This window comes from Morone saxatilis, unplaced genomic scaffold (genome assembly GCF_004916995.1).
Source record: "Morone saxatilis isolate NCDOM2014 unplaced genomic scaffold, NCSU_SB_2.0 Contig16, whole genome shotgun sequence".
In the NCBI taxonomy this organism is placed as follows: Eukaryota; Metazoa; Chordata; class Actinopteri; family Moronidae; genus Morone; species Morone saxatilis.
In genome coordinates this window covers 7,242,151-7,254,729 of record NW_023339718.1, presented here as the reverse complement: position 1 = coordinate 7,254,729, position 12,579 = coordinate 7,242,151, and the positions used below count along the sequence as shown (strand labels likewise).

The 12,579-nt window shown below is 43.6% G+C and overlaps 2 protein-coding genes across 2 annotated transcripts in view; one reads left to right on the top strand and one right to left on the bottom strand.

Moving 5' to 3' along the window:
• mctp1a (multiple C2 domains, transmembrane 1a) overlaps positions 1 to 5,710 on the top strand; it is an 87,491-nt gene extending 81,781 nt beyond the window's left edge. Inside the window, exon 20 of the mRNA XM_035657668.1 lies at positions 3,577 to 5,710. Within this exon, the coding sequence (XP_035513561.1) occupies positions 3,577 to 3,648 (72 nt within the window). The 3' untranslated portion in view covers positions 3,649 to 5,710. The remainder of the gene's footprint in view (positions 1 to 3,576) is intronic.
• Positions 5,711 to 7,281: 1,571 nt separating this feature from the next.
• Positions 7,282 to 12,579, bottom strand: part of slf1 (SMC5-SMC6 complex localization factor 1) — a 29,222-nt gene continuing 23,924 nt past the window's right edge. The window contains 1 exon segment of the mRNA XM_035659117.1: positions 7,282 to 8,293. Within this exon segment, the coding sequence (XP_035515010.1) occupies positions 7,806 to 8,293 (488 nt within the window). The 3' untranslated portion in view covers positions 7,282 to 7,805.

The following is a 12,579-nucleotide window of genomic DNA, read 5'->3' as shown; positions in this document are numbered from 1 at the left end:
TGTGTGTGTGTGTGTTGGGTAAGGTGAGCGGGGGAGCCAAGGGTATACCATCAGGCAGGCCTGTCACCTGTAAGGTGGAATTGAACCTGTGACGCATGAGCCCCATTTCTCTCGGCTGGAAGCTCTTCACAGAGAAAACTTGTGTTTGATTGAGATACTGTTTTTTCCTGCATCCTTTTTTTTTTTGTTGTTGATCCCCTTCGCTACTCTTCATGAGAAACAAAACCCTACTTTCTACTGACATGCAAACTTTTCTTTGTTTGTCTGCACTCACAAAGAGTTTTGTTTGGACAGGAATGTCAACGCGCAAAATTAAATTGCCTGTTCCTTTTTGCTGCTGTAGGCGTTTGGTCGTATAATGGGACCACTAACAGCCAGTGATCCCGCGCAATACCTGTCCTACTTTTGGATCCATGTTATCTAGCTTGAAGCTTGAGGCAAACAAAGAGTGAGAATAAGTTGCATATAGAGAAACATGTTGATAAATGTGCATTTTAAGCGAATTTGCTTGCAATTATTTGATATTAACAGATAAGTGTCCATGTGTCCACGCTACATGCAGATGTGTTGTTAGTCCTTCACTCATGAGTGAATTAAATCATTCAACCATTCACTCACTTGTTCATCTATGGATGCACCACTGTCATTGATCGCAGTCAATGTGGGCACTCTGCCAGGACTGTCACGGTCCCCCAAGGAAACTACCACTGCGTGTGCGCACACACACACGCACACGCACACACACAGATGGGGCCATATAAACCCCTCTCTGTCCCCTGGGTTTTTGCTCCGTTGTCTGCTTTAGTTGGCAGTGCTATAAAAGGATCCACACCCACATGACAACAGTATCTGTCATCACCCGAGTGTCCACAGATCTCCCTCTGTCTCACCCAGGCTCTTCTTCACTCTCATTGTTTTCGCTCCTGTTCCCTTTGTTGGTTTGTCCTGCTCTCTGCCCTTCATCCCTTCATCTTTCCGTCTATTTCTGTCCTTTCTTTCTATCGCTTCCCATCATTCCTTTCCTTCCTTGTTTATTCCATCACTGCCTTTCAGACTACCTTCTTGTCTCTCTTCTCTCTCACTGTAACCCACAAACCGGTTGTATTTGCACAGCTGTTTGGTAGGATGTTAGTTTGGACAGTGAGGAGTAACCAGATCTGAATCAGTGCAGTCTGACTGGCTAGTGAGGCGTAGAGAGCAACACATGCTGGCCTAACCACTCTGTAAGCACGTTAACGAGACATTGGTGACCACCACTGTGAGACAGAGGAACGGAAATACCCCACTGCATGTGTGTACAGCGTGCAGATTTTTATGGGAGTTTTGTGTTTCTGCATGATGTGTCACACACACACACACACACACACACACACACACCTCTTTGCATCTCAGATTTGTACATTGCAGGCAGAGGATACTGGAAGGCGTCATTGAAGCGACAGTGGGAACCAGTAGAAGATGGATGATAAAGGCTTGTTCCCAGCCAGCGCTGAGAGACGCTGCTGTTCCCGTCCACAGCAGACAGACCCACCACGAGACAGAACAGAGAAACCATATTGACGTCAGTTTGTTGTCTGCCTGGAGAATCAGAGAGGGTGTCAGTCAGTCAGACAGGCAGAGTAGCCTACAGTACATCTGTCTAGGAAGCATCCCACAGACGATACTGGCTCTTTGGTGCTGTGACTGTTAAGTCTTGTTTTTTTTTCTATTAGTATTCTGATTCAGTGGCTAGTGCTTGTCAGTGTCTTGAATCTGTCTAGGCTAGCGACTGTATTTGTGTGTGCATGCAAAAGTGTGTGTACATCTGAAAGTGAGACTGCCAGAGTGACAGTCCCCGGTTGTTGACGCTCAGCCACTGTGATGCTGTTGCGTATTGAGTGTCCATCACTTAAGAGCACCAGCTCTGAAGATGAAGAGCTCTGCTCACCATCTTTGCAAAGCATCACATGAAGTGGTAATCAGCTCCCTTTGGAAGAAAGGGGTGAAGCTCCCTCAATGATAATGCTGAACATATTCTGAAGTGATTGTAAGGTGCCACTAAAATGTCTGTTTTAAGTTTTTAGTGATATGATGGTGATACAAAAGTAGTCATTAGATATTGAATGTGGGTAAATTATACTATTAAAGGAATAGTTTTGGGAAGTCACTTATTTACTTCCTTGGCATGAGAAGATGGACACCACTCTCATATGTCTGTTAATTATGAAGTTATAGCCAGGTGATGGTTAGTGTAGCTTAGCATGAAGACTAGAAACTGGGGGTAACAGCTAGTCTGTCCAAAGGTAACATAAGCTGCCTACCAGCACCTCCAAAGCTCACTAATAACTAATAACAGCACAGTAAGTTCCGGGAATCCCTGCTGGTTTTTTGGCAACCTCACAGTGATAATAAGACTCTGGGACGTCACTATTCAAAAGAAATAGTCCAGAACATAAGTCCCATAAAACCACTTGTTCACACTCCGCTTTTCCCAGTCTTTATGCTAAGATAAGCTAACCACTATTGGCTGTATGTTTCATATTTTAGGCTGACACAGTATGAGAGTGGTACCTACCTCTTCTCATCGCTATTGTTTCTTTAAGTTCAGGCAAAGTAGGGCCACAAGCAGTATCGTGTAGTCGTGCGCAAATGGGTGAGTTTTGGTCAGCTTTACTGTTAACCAAACACGAGCATAACATGGGGCTCTGCGATTCAACCATTCATGTGTTTCCTTTTGCTGTCCTTGGAGTACAATTAAATAAGGGAAACTCTGAAGTTGCTCTTTTCCTCCTGCTGAGCTCATCAGGTATACACATCTTTTGTAGTGTCCACTTCATTTTTGGAAAAGCTTTACATGAGAGGCTTCTCTGATGTTCTGCAGTTTCAGACTTAAGTGGTGAGAGAATGTTTGCATGTCCATGAATGATGCAAACAGTGGAAAATGTCCATGTGGTTTGGGTAATTCTTCTTCAGAGCTAGTATAATGTTGAACATTATGGATTAGCATGTGTGTTGTACTGTAGTCAGCTATAACAGCAGCTAAGCACAGGCTTTGGTTTTGAAAAGGGGTTATGGTGCATTTTTGTTGCTACCTTCTCTCTACTTCCTCTCTCTGCCCTTTCTTTTCCCTCACCATCATTTCCATGCTGAGATGACTCTGGTCTCTCCAAGCTTTCCGATGAGGGCCCTTTTTGGGGCCCCCCCCCTGTTTCCTTTCTTGGGTTTGTTTTGGTGATCCCTTTCCCGTTAGTTGCCACTGTCCCACATCTGTAGAAGTATGTGTGTATATTTTGTGTCTGTGTATCTGGAGCTTTATAACAGTGCACATGGATTGTGTATGTGTATACGCATGTGAGTGTCTTTTTGTGCATCTGTGTGTGTGTGTGTGCGTGTGTGTGTTGTAATCAGTGTGTAATCCCCTCCCTGAGGCCACTGTTCCACACAGCTGGACTCAGAGAGCCTCTGGAGGGTTTCTGTGCTATTCAAGCATCCTTTGCTCTTTCCACCTGACCGGGTGGTGTGTGTGTGTGTGTGTGGTGTGTGGTGTGTGTGCGCGTGCGTACATGCCTGCGTGTGTGTTTCTGTGTGTTTTAACAGGTGCAGTACCGAGAGCTGAAACTGGATCCCAATCCCAGTCCAAATAAAAGGAAGAAAAACAACCCCGGGTAGATGACTGTGTCCGCCCACCAACTCCTCTCTTCTCCACTTTTCTTCTCGTGGTCTATAATCCTGGACACTGAGGAGCAGAGGAAGACAGCTCTGGACCCGCTCGGCTCAACTATCCTTTTACCTTTTTTTCTTTCCTATTTTCTTCTCTTAAACATTTTTCTGTCTTTAATTACTCACAATGTACAGTGCAGTTTCCTGAAGTGTAATTTTTGTATGAAAAAAGACAAGTACAAGAAATCTCTTGACTTATTCTCATCACCCTTATGCTTTTGATTGATTTTAAAGGCGATAAGGAAGGATGGATGAAATTACCTTTTTCTCAGCCGTGTGAGCCACTGTCCTCCTTTCTTCTCTCCATCACTCTGACAGCTCAGAGGACCATTTGCTTGCCACAAGTGTCAAACAATGAGTAAAACGAGTTTTAACATTTATACTCACCATCCCAAAAAGACATTGTCAGTTTGTCCATGTTTATCAAAATACAAGCCTTATACTAACATTCTGCATTATTGCTCTGCAATAGATTTTTAAGTTTTGTTTTTAGCTCGTATTGTAGTTATTAAATGATTTTGGTAATATGTTTATATTTTCTAATTGTTTTTGTACTGAAGTATCTTTTGTTTTCTTCCCCTCTTGGATGTGGTAATGATGTTATGTTCACTGGCAGTCATTTGGATTGTCTCCACTTAACTCAGCCAGCCAAGTTGATTAGCAATTATGGTAGTAGCCTCCAGATATGTCCTTCCACACAAACACAAAATTGGACCAACAGGCTGAAGGCTTGTGGTGGTATCTGTGCTTTTACACAATGGCCAAATTTGCTTTTTTTCAAGACTTGACTCAAACTAAGTGGCATTAGTTTAAAGTACAGTGAGTCTGTTCTTAAAATAGATTGCGATTACATAATCATCATTAAATAATACCCAGAGGAAAAAAGAGCAACACTGTTGAGTATTAGACAGTTGGCATTATGCCCCAAACCTTTATCACTTACTAAGTGTCCAGATAGTTCAGCTGTAGCCTCGTTTAACCCCTTAAAAACATGTCCAAATCCCCAGTCAGTCAATCAGTGAGACACCTTCTCCGGCTGTCAGGAGGCGCAGCAGACTGGGCCTTCTGCTGTCGTGGTGTTAATATAGATGTCACCCAGTCTATGCAGAGTGTCGCCAGGCAGGCAGGCCTTTAGGCAGCCACAGGCCTAATCTTATTTGAAAGGCTGGTCTCCTTTCCTCTCATGTCCCCGTGTGTTTGTCTCGGCGGCCACACACGAGAGCATTCACACACACAAGCATGCATGCATGCATGTAGACACAACCCCCCTCCCATTCTCTCATGTGAATACACTGCTTTTTTAAGAGATCTCACATACACATACTGTACCTTCTTGCTTACAGATGAAAGCATAACATCCCATTTGAGCAGGCACATTCTCTCCCTCTCAGGCACACACACTCGCACAAACATGCTCTCTGTGATGCTGTGCCCCAGGCTGGCCGCCCTCTCCATCTGCCCCACCTCCTGTGCCCACAGCTCAACTTTGATCTATCTTTCCAGAGACAGAGGCTTGTGTATGTGAACTGTGTATGTAAGAGTGTTTGCGTATACACGTTTATGCAATCAAAGACATGTTGCTTTTCTCAGCGTTGGTGTGTGTTACAATTGTATCTCCCCTCCAGCTGTAGACTGATGCGTAGATTGAGTTGGTGTGTGTGTCAGCATGTAAAAGCATGTGTGTGTGCTGCAGCAGAAGTGCCAGCTGTTATTTGGTGTGGAGTTTGCTGGTGTAGAAGGCCGTCAGCTAGATGAGCAGCAAGTCGCTGTGTGACAAGACAAGGCTCTGAGGGGACTTAGGCCTGAGATGTCAGGGATGGAGGGATGGGTGTATGTGTGTTTTATGCTATTTCAGACCCTCTCTTTCCATCATGCTTCTCTTCGTTTGCTCTCTCTGCGGTTCCCTCATTCGTCAGTGAGCAGGGTTGCGACCCTGTCTGAAGGGACGGTCTCCTGGGCTTCTTGCTGAGCATCTGTTGAAAGATCACAGCTCAGGCTACATTTGAGGAGGCCTCCTCTCATCCTACTGATCCCTGCCTCCACCACCAAAGAAAAAAAAAAAAAACACAACCACCCCCACCCCCCCTCCATCTTTCCCCTTTGTCTGTCTGTTCGTCTGTCTCTCTGTCTGTCTTTATCCCTCTAAACCCCCTCTCTACCGCAACTGGAGCTCTCTTCAGCCATTTTGTCATCCTCTCGCCCTGCCTGTCTGCCAGCCATCGCCTCTACCCTCTCCCGCTCCCTCCCTCTTTACCCATCCATCTCCATGCTTAAATATCAACAGGCTCGGATCTGTCACTCCAAAGGGCCATTGATTTTGTTTTGTTGCTTTGAGGAATCCACTTGAAAGACAATAACAGACCGTCCCCCAAGAGCAGCGTCGCAGACTGATTATAGCCTCCTCAACAAACACTCTGTGGCTCGTGAAGGATGGCTTTTTATAATGCCTGAAGGGACTGTTTGAATACCTGATATGTATGTGTCTACTACTGTATGTAGTTATTTTACAGAAAATTGTGGTGACTATTGTGTGGTATTGCATCCAAAAAATGTTTCTTATTTTTTGTCATTGGGTTTAGGCTCCATTTGCAAGCAAACCAAAGTGTTTTTATTTTGTATGATGTAGAGAAAATAAATTCTATAGAGGAATGTATCAGACTGACAGCTGTAAAGGGAAAAAAAGCACTTTTATTTGCACCAAGTTAAAATGACTATTTATTTTTTAAATGATACTGTAAATAGCTTACTTCTTATTAATTTATGTTATATTTTATACAGTATGCCTGTTGATGGTCTGGTGATAATATTGTAATGTAGGTGTATGCCTGTCTCATTTTCTAAGATCTGTCTTTTTCCGCCTGCGATGTTGCCTGCCTGTGACATCATCTTCATGTGCCCAGGTCTGACCAATGACATTTCAGGACATTAATAGGGAGCTGAGACATGGGTTTGGTCAGAAGGGGTGAAAGAGAATATGATGTATATTTCTGGTTTGAGAAATTAAATGCATCTGATGTGTGTTGCTTATTTTGAAAAAATGAAAAAGAAAAAACACGAGATTAAATATTTTTTATCATCTTCAAAGTGTTTGGGTTTTTGTAAAAAATTGTGTCCGCATCAACAATTTAATTTCTAAGCCAATACTGGTAGCAGCGAAGGGAATATAAAGCCATTCATCTCAGTCTCAGATACTGGCAGTGTTCACGTTTCAGGTTTAAATCACCCTCTCCTCACCTCCGTTGCTCCATGGCACACTCGACCCACCCCAACAAGCAGACCTCAGCCCCTTTCTTCATTCATGTTCAGCTTCAGGAAGTGGCTCATTCCTCACTGCTGTCTGTGTGGCTGAGACCCTGAGTGCACATCTGTGCCTCAAGGACCTCAGAGGACTACTGTGAGAACTGGTTTTTACTTTCTTTCACTGTTGCCCCCACATGAAGCCACTCCATTTGTTAGAGCACCTCTCAGCCTTATGCTGCAGTAGCCATTTCCTCTGATTTAGTGGAATAAAAGACTTGACCACTTTGATTCAATGCCAAATTTCGTAACACCTTGGCATGGGAGTTTAACAGTCAATGAAGTCACTTTCATTTATTTTGTCATAAATAATACATATTAACAAAATAAAAAATGCAAATGAGAATATTTTTATATTTGAACATCAAGTAGCCATAGAAAACAAGAACTTGAGGTAGTAGTGTAACAGAAATGTTAGTGTTGCCCTAAAAATGTGCAACTGTGTGAACATTCAATATACATTTTTTCATTTCATAAAAAACTGCCAAGTATAAAGTATTTTAAACCAAAACCACTTGTATGTATATATATATATTTATAGATATTTATGTTTTAAAATGGTTTCTCTGTAGAAATGAACATACATGTAACTTCCAAAACACACGCTTACCCATTTACCTGAAAGGGAAGATAGAAGGCCACATGACATATATCTACAGAAGACCAGATGGTGTTTGTTGCCTGTGTAGACATGTTAAGGCCTTTGTGAATTGTATGAACATATAATAAACAGTTGTATATAACTGATAACATTTTAATCACAAGTTGTGCATTCAAGTCTTTTCAGTGTGTTGTGTGTTGATCCTATGTCAGAGGTCAGCCACTAGCGCTTCTCCCCGTGACTTAAGATCTTCCAGTATCTCCATTAGGAACTGTATATTCTCTCCTTTGCACTCTTTCACTGCCTGAGACACCTGCCCCAGGTAACTCCCCCTGCTGAGCTCCAACAGTGTCTCTGCATCCTCCACCAGCCTCACTACCCGCTGGTCCGTCCAGCCCAAAGTCACTTTTTGGAGGGAGTATGCTTCCAGGGCCCTGACCAGGCTGTGGGATTTGTCCCTGGGCTGCACACAGCCGAACAGGCCCCTCTCTTGCTGGTAGGAGAAAATAAGGTGAGCCAGCAGAGAGGATCCGGCTTCCAGGAGGGGCAGGTTCAACACCTGAGTTACTGCCCTGTCTCTCAGGTCCAAGTCCCCTACCTGCGCGCTGTGGAGGAGCTCGTCCCTCTCACTTGTAGAGGAGACCAGATCCAGGGCTGTCCGGGCGTCTCCATCAGTCTGCTGCAGGAGAGCTGAGCCTGGAGGGGGCAAAGGTATACAGGATCAGATCACACAACCATTGCGGATTATGATCTTGCAGGTGTGGCATATACTGCACACGACAGCTCGCATTTCCACATTACGCATTCTGCACCAAGAGGAAACAATCTGCAACGATCCTGACGGAACTAAAAACACATTCAGAAGTCAACTCAAGTTTGTTCTGATAACACCAAACACTTTAACAGGATGTGTAAATGTCTATATTGAATTAACTCTCCGTATGAAAGTGCAAGGATGAGAGCACATCATGTATTCAGCTGTTGGAGTGCTCGAGACATAGTGCGTGCATGGGCAGTTTGAGCATGTCACAGCCTTCACACACACACATGACAAAACTGAAAATCTAAAAGCAAACACTACTTAAAAAAAAAAACTCTTTGACCCACATTCACTACAGCTCATCTTTCAGTTGCCTCCCAGATTTAAAGCAAGGAAGGATGTGAGTAACTCAATAACTAGTAATAACTACTTGTTCAGAGCACAGTGAACATATTAAGGAGTTTTAAAGATGCTCTTCAGACATGTATTAAAACATATACAAATAGACTATTTGGAACCATAATGTGTCTGACATACACCAGGATTCACATCCAAACTACTTGTGATGTCACAAATCATGCTTGCAGGCCAAGTTAGCACAGAGACACTTTCCACTTGTGAAAACATCCTTCCAGTGCACAGTGAGGTTCCAACAGAAAACTGTAGGAACAAGAAGAAAAACAATATTTTTGAGTGGAGGGGGACTGTAAATTATAATATTAGGTAACATCCACCTAGTTTTGGCATGCTGAAATGTAGCAGGATGCAATCAGATTTTAAATAGTTGATTTTAAAATGGCAGTTAGGCCTATGAATACGAGGTTAATAAGTCTAATATAAACAGCCAGCTGAAACATCAGTGATAACATGACACACTCATGTGCAGTCAACCTACTGTAGGCTGCAGCATCACATTAGGCGGAAAAGACACCATGCGGGTCAGCGGCAGGACACAGTAACAGATATAAATAGTGCACAGAAAAACACACACACACACGAATACATATCCTGGACAGTGCACACGCGGACGCTCTCCCACACACACAGTTGCAGTGAAGTGAGGAGTTAAAGTGAACAGCTGTTTTCCCACTGGGCCTCCGTGCCAGCCGGGGCTTTTAACTCACTTCAGCGCTAACTTCAGCTGACACCTTGTCTTAACTGTGTGACTGGCGGGTCACTTTGTGTTTGTGTAAAAGGCACAGAGGGTTAGTGACCTGATGGAGGCTCTGCTTTGCTGCTAGTGTTTTTTGATGTAATGCTGTGAGTGAGCTCATCGCTATCATCAGTAACACTAACACAGAGAGCTACTGGAGGGTGTCAACCTCGCAACAGACCTCGAATGCGAGATCAGAAAATTGCTCTGCTAAAAGTTCACTCTTTATAGGAGGTGTGAAAAAGAGGTTTGTGAGGATGAAAAATGCATTAATCACAATCATTTGTGACTGCGCTACAGATACTGTGTCTGCACTTGCAGTTACAATTAAGATCATTGCTGTTATTTCAATTGAAAGAGGCAGAGGAGGTACATCAATGTTAAAAATCCTAAAAAGAATACAATTATCTATACATTCAAAACCACTCCAACAACCTCGGCGTTACCCTTTCGGCCCTGCTTCACTACATTCAAACTGGACATGACAGTTGCAGCTGAATGTAACACTTTTCCCCCCAGAAAGTTATAACGGTGACATTTACTGTCTACTCTCTACTCTTCTGCTCTGTCTGTTCAGACTGAAAGCCATTTTCCAGTGTCAGACAGGCCTGTGCCACTTAGCCTACATGGAGCATTCGAGTCAAGTGTGAGCCTTTTGTTTGCTTTCAGATAGACCCATTTCTATGGCAAACTGCTCTTGATGGCACTTGACTGTTCAACCTCGGCAATGCTGCTGCCACTTGCGAGTTTACGGCTCTGTGGAGGCTCGGCATGACACACAGACTGTTGCTTGATACCACTCTGGCAGTTGTTTCTGTTTGACAGACACTGTGGGGCTGCAGGAAGCATGATGTTTTAAATGAGGGACAATCGTGTGTGTGTGTGGTGCATTGTGGCACAAACCACACTTACTAAGCCTCCCAAAGGCCATTTGACAAAAAGACAGCTTTGCTTTAAATGACACTGTTAAAAAAAAGTTAAAAATGGAACGTTATGAATTCTGAAATTGCTCTCCATCTCTCCGTCTGCCACCGAACCAACACTGTGTGCAGCAGTTATGAGATAATCGGTGAGAGCTCACGTAGCTGTTAGCAGGGAAGGTCAGCGCTCATCTACCTTTTAGTGCTTCAAGCCTGAGTGGCAAAAACTGAATCTGCATAAATTGTGGCATTAATCTACATAAACTTTTACATAAGCGGGGAAATTTCAAATGCAGGGGTCAGGCATCGGGGGCAGCAGTCAAGGACGTAAGAGCACAGATTTGATCAAAGTGGCCACAAGAGAAAGGCAGAGGGGAGGGAGAGGACGGAGCGACGTGGCGTGTGAAATAGAGTGAGGTTGTTCACAGCAGGTCATAATCACCAGGTTTCTATAACAAGCTGTCCTCGCTATTACACTCATCCAGTAGGAGTGGCTTTAACGTGTGAAGCCAACCATGGCGGACATATATCAAACTGTTTCAGGTCCACCAGAATGTGCATTTGTTAAAAAAAACAAAAAACACTACTATAGTACCCCATAGAGACACAAAGTCATGTCTGCTGGAAAACGGATCCATCTTTGTCACGTGAAGAGCAAGGCCGTTTTTCTCCTATTCTGTGCCTCCCTTTTCAGAGGACCAGCCTTGGACTGAGGTCTGCAAGGGGGCCTGTAAGATGCTATAGAGTGCTTGGTTTTGGGCCACGAATCCAAATGCTCTGTAAAGTGTTTTCAAGGAAAAATGCAGTACAAGGTTTTCTTCTCTCAATTGTACTTAATATTTCTCCTTTCTCCAACAATTACTGCAGCAGTACTTGTCTTCAGCTAGCACAACACAGGGAGAGGGAACAACTCCCGAATATAGACACAACACAATAAAACACAAAAATTTAAACAAAGGGTGGAAAAAAATTAAATTGTGTGCACTGAACTACATTTATAAAATACTTTACACCAGTCCCTCTTGAAATACAAGAATTCCATGCATCAGTTAAATAAGATAAAACTCCTACAGTATGTTCTCCTCTCATGGGAAAATGGCTTGTTACAGCAGCAAAGATATGTCAATGAGTATAACAGAAATAGGGATCATTTAACCATAAAGCACCAGATAAAGCAGCACTTACGCTACAGCCAGACTCCCATTTAGGACTGTATTGTCAAACAATAGAAATCTTGCTGCACTACAGTTTCCTTTTACTCTCTTGTGAAAATCGGAAATGACTATAAAACTATCTGAACAAAAAACAAAACTGCCACCCAAAATAAAATAACAGGTATCTGCTGCAGTGCTTTTAGTTCTGCTTTCGTTCTGTCAACCACAGCTCTGTTCACTCACACACTTACCGGCACAAGAGAAAGCAACGCAAGATATGCAAGCGCCTGCGTTTCCCCGACGTCATTGTGTCATACCCGTGTCTGACAGACAGGCTCCAACCAGAGGGATGACACTGGTGTGGGGAGGAGAGGGCCCCCGCAGCACGGCCCTGGGCTCGGCTTGCCTAAAAGTGTCAACGGCTGACTGTATGGCTGCCTGTTTGATTGTTGATCTGTCTGCCTGAAAGCTAACTGTGTCTGCCGGTGCGTGCTGTCTGCCGTTTGTCACATTTGCATGTTTACCTGCTTGACTTTCTCCCTTTTATTTCCATTAAGCATCAGCTTGTGTCTTTTGCTTTTCCACAATTTTAAATGTATTTTCCTCCCTGCCTACTTACACTACAATAGAAGCAGTTGCTCCTAATTATCTATCCTGGGATATAAAACACACTGTAATGTCCCACCACACAGCTCAACTGCACTCAGTACTTAAGACGTCAACGGTCATAGCCAGTGCTCAATTACATATTTTCGAACGGAGGACATGAAAATAGCATCACGTGCTGCTTATAATGTAATACACACATACACACACTGTTATGAGACTAGAAGCTGGGGAATGGTTTGGTGCAGGGACGACGACTGAAGTGAATCCAGGTATTGGCGCTGGGTGTCAGATATGCTGCAGTGGAGATAAATACAACACCTGGGGGATTACATGAGAGCACAGGGTAATTACACCATCTTTTATGTGTGTGCGTGTGTGTGTGCATG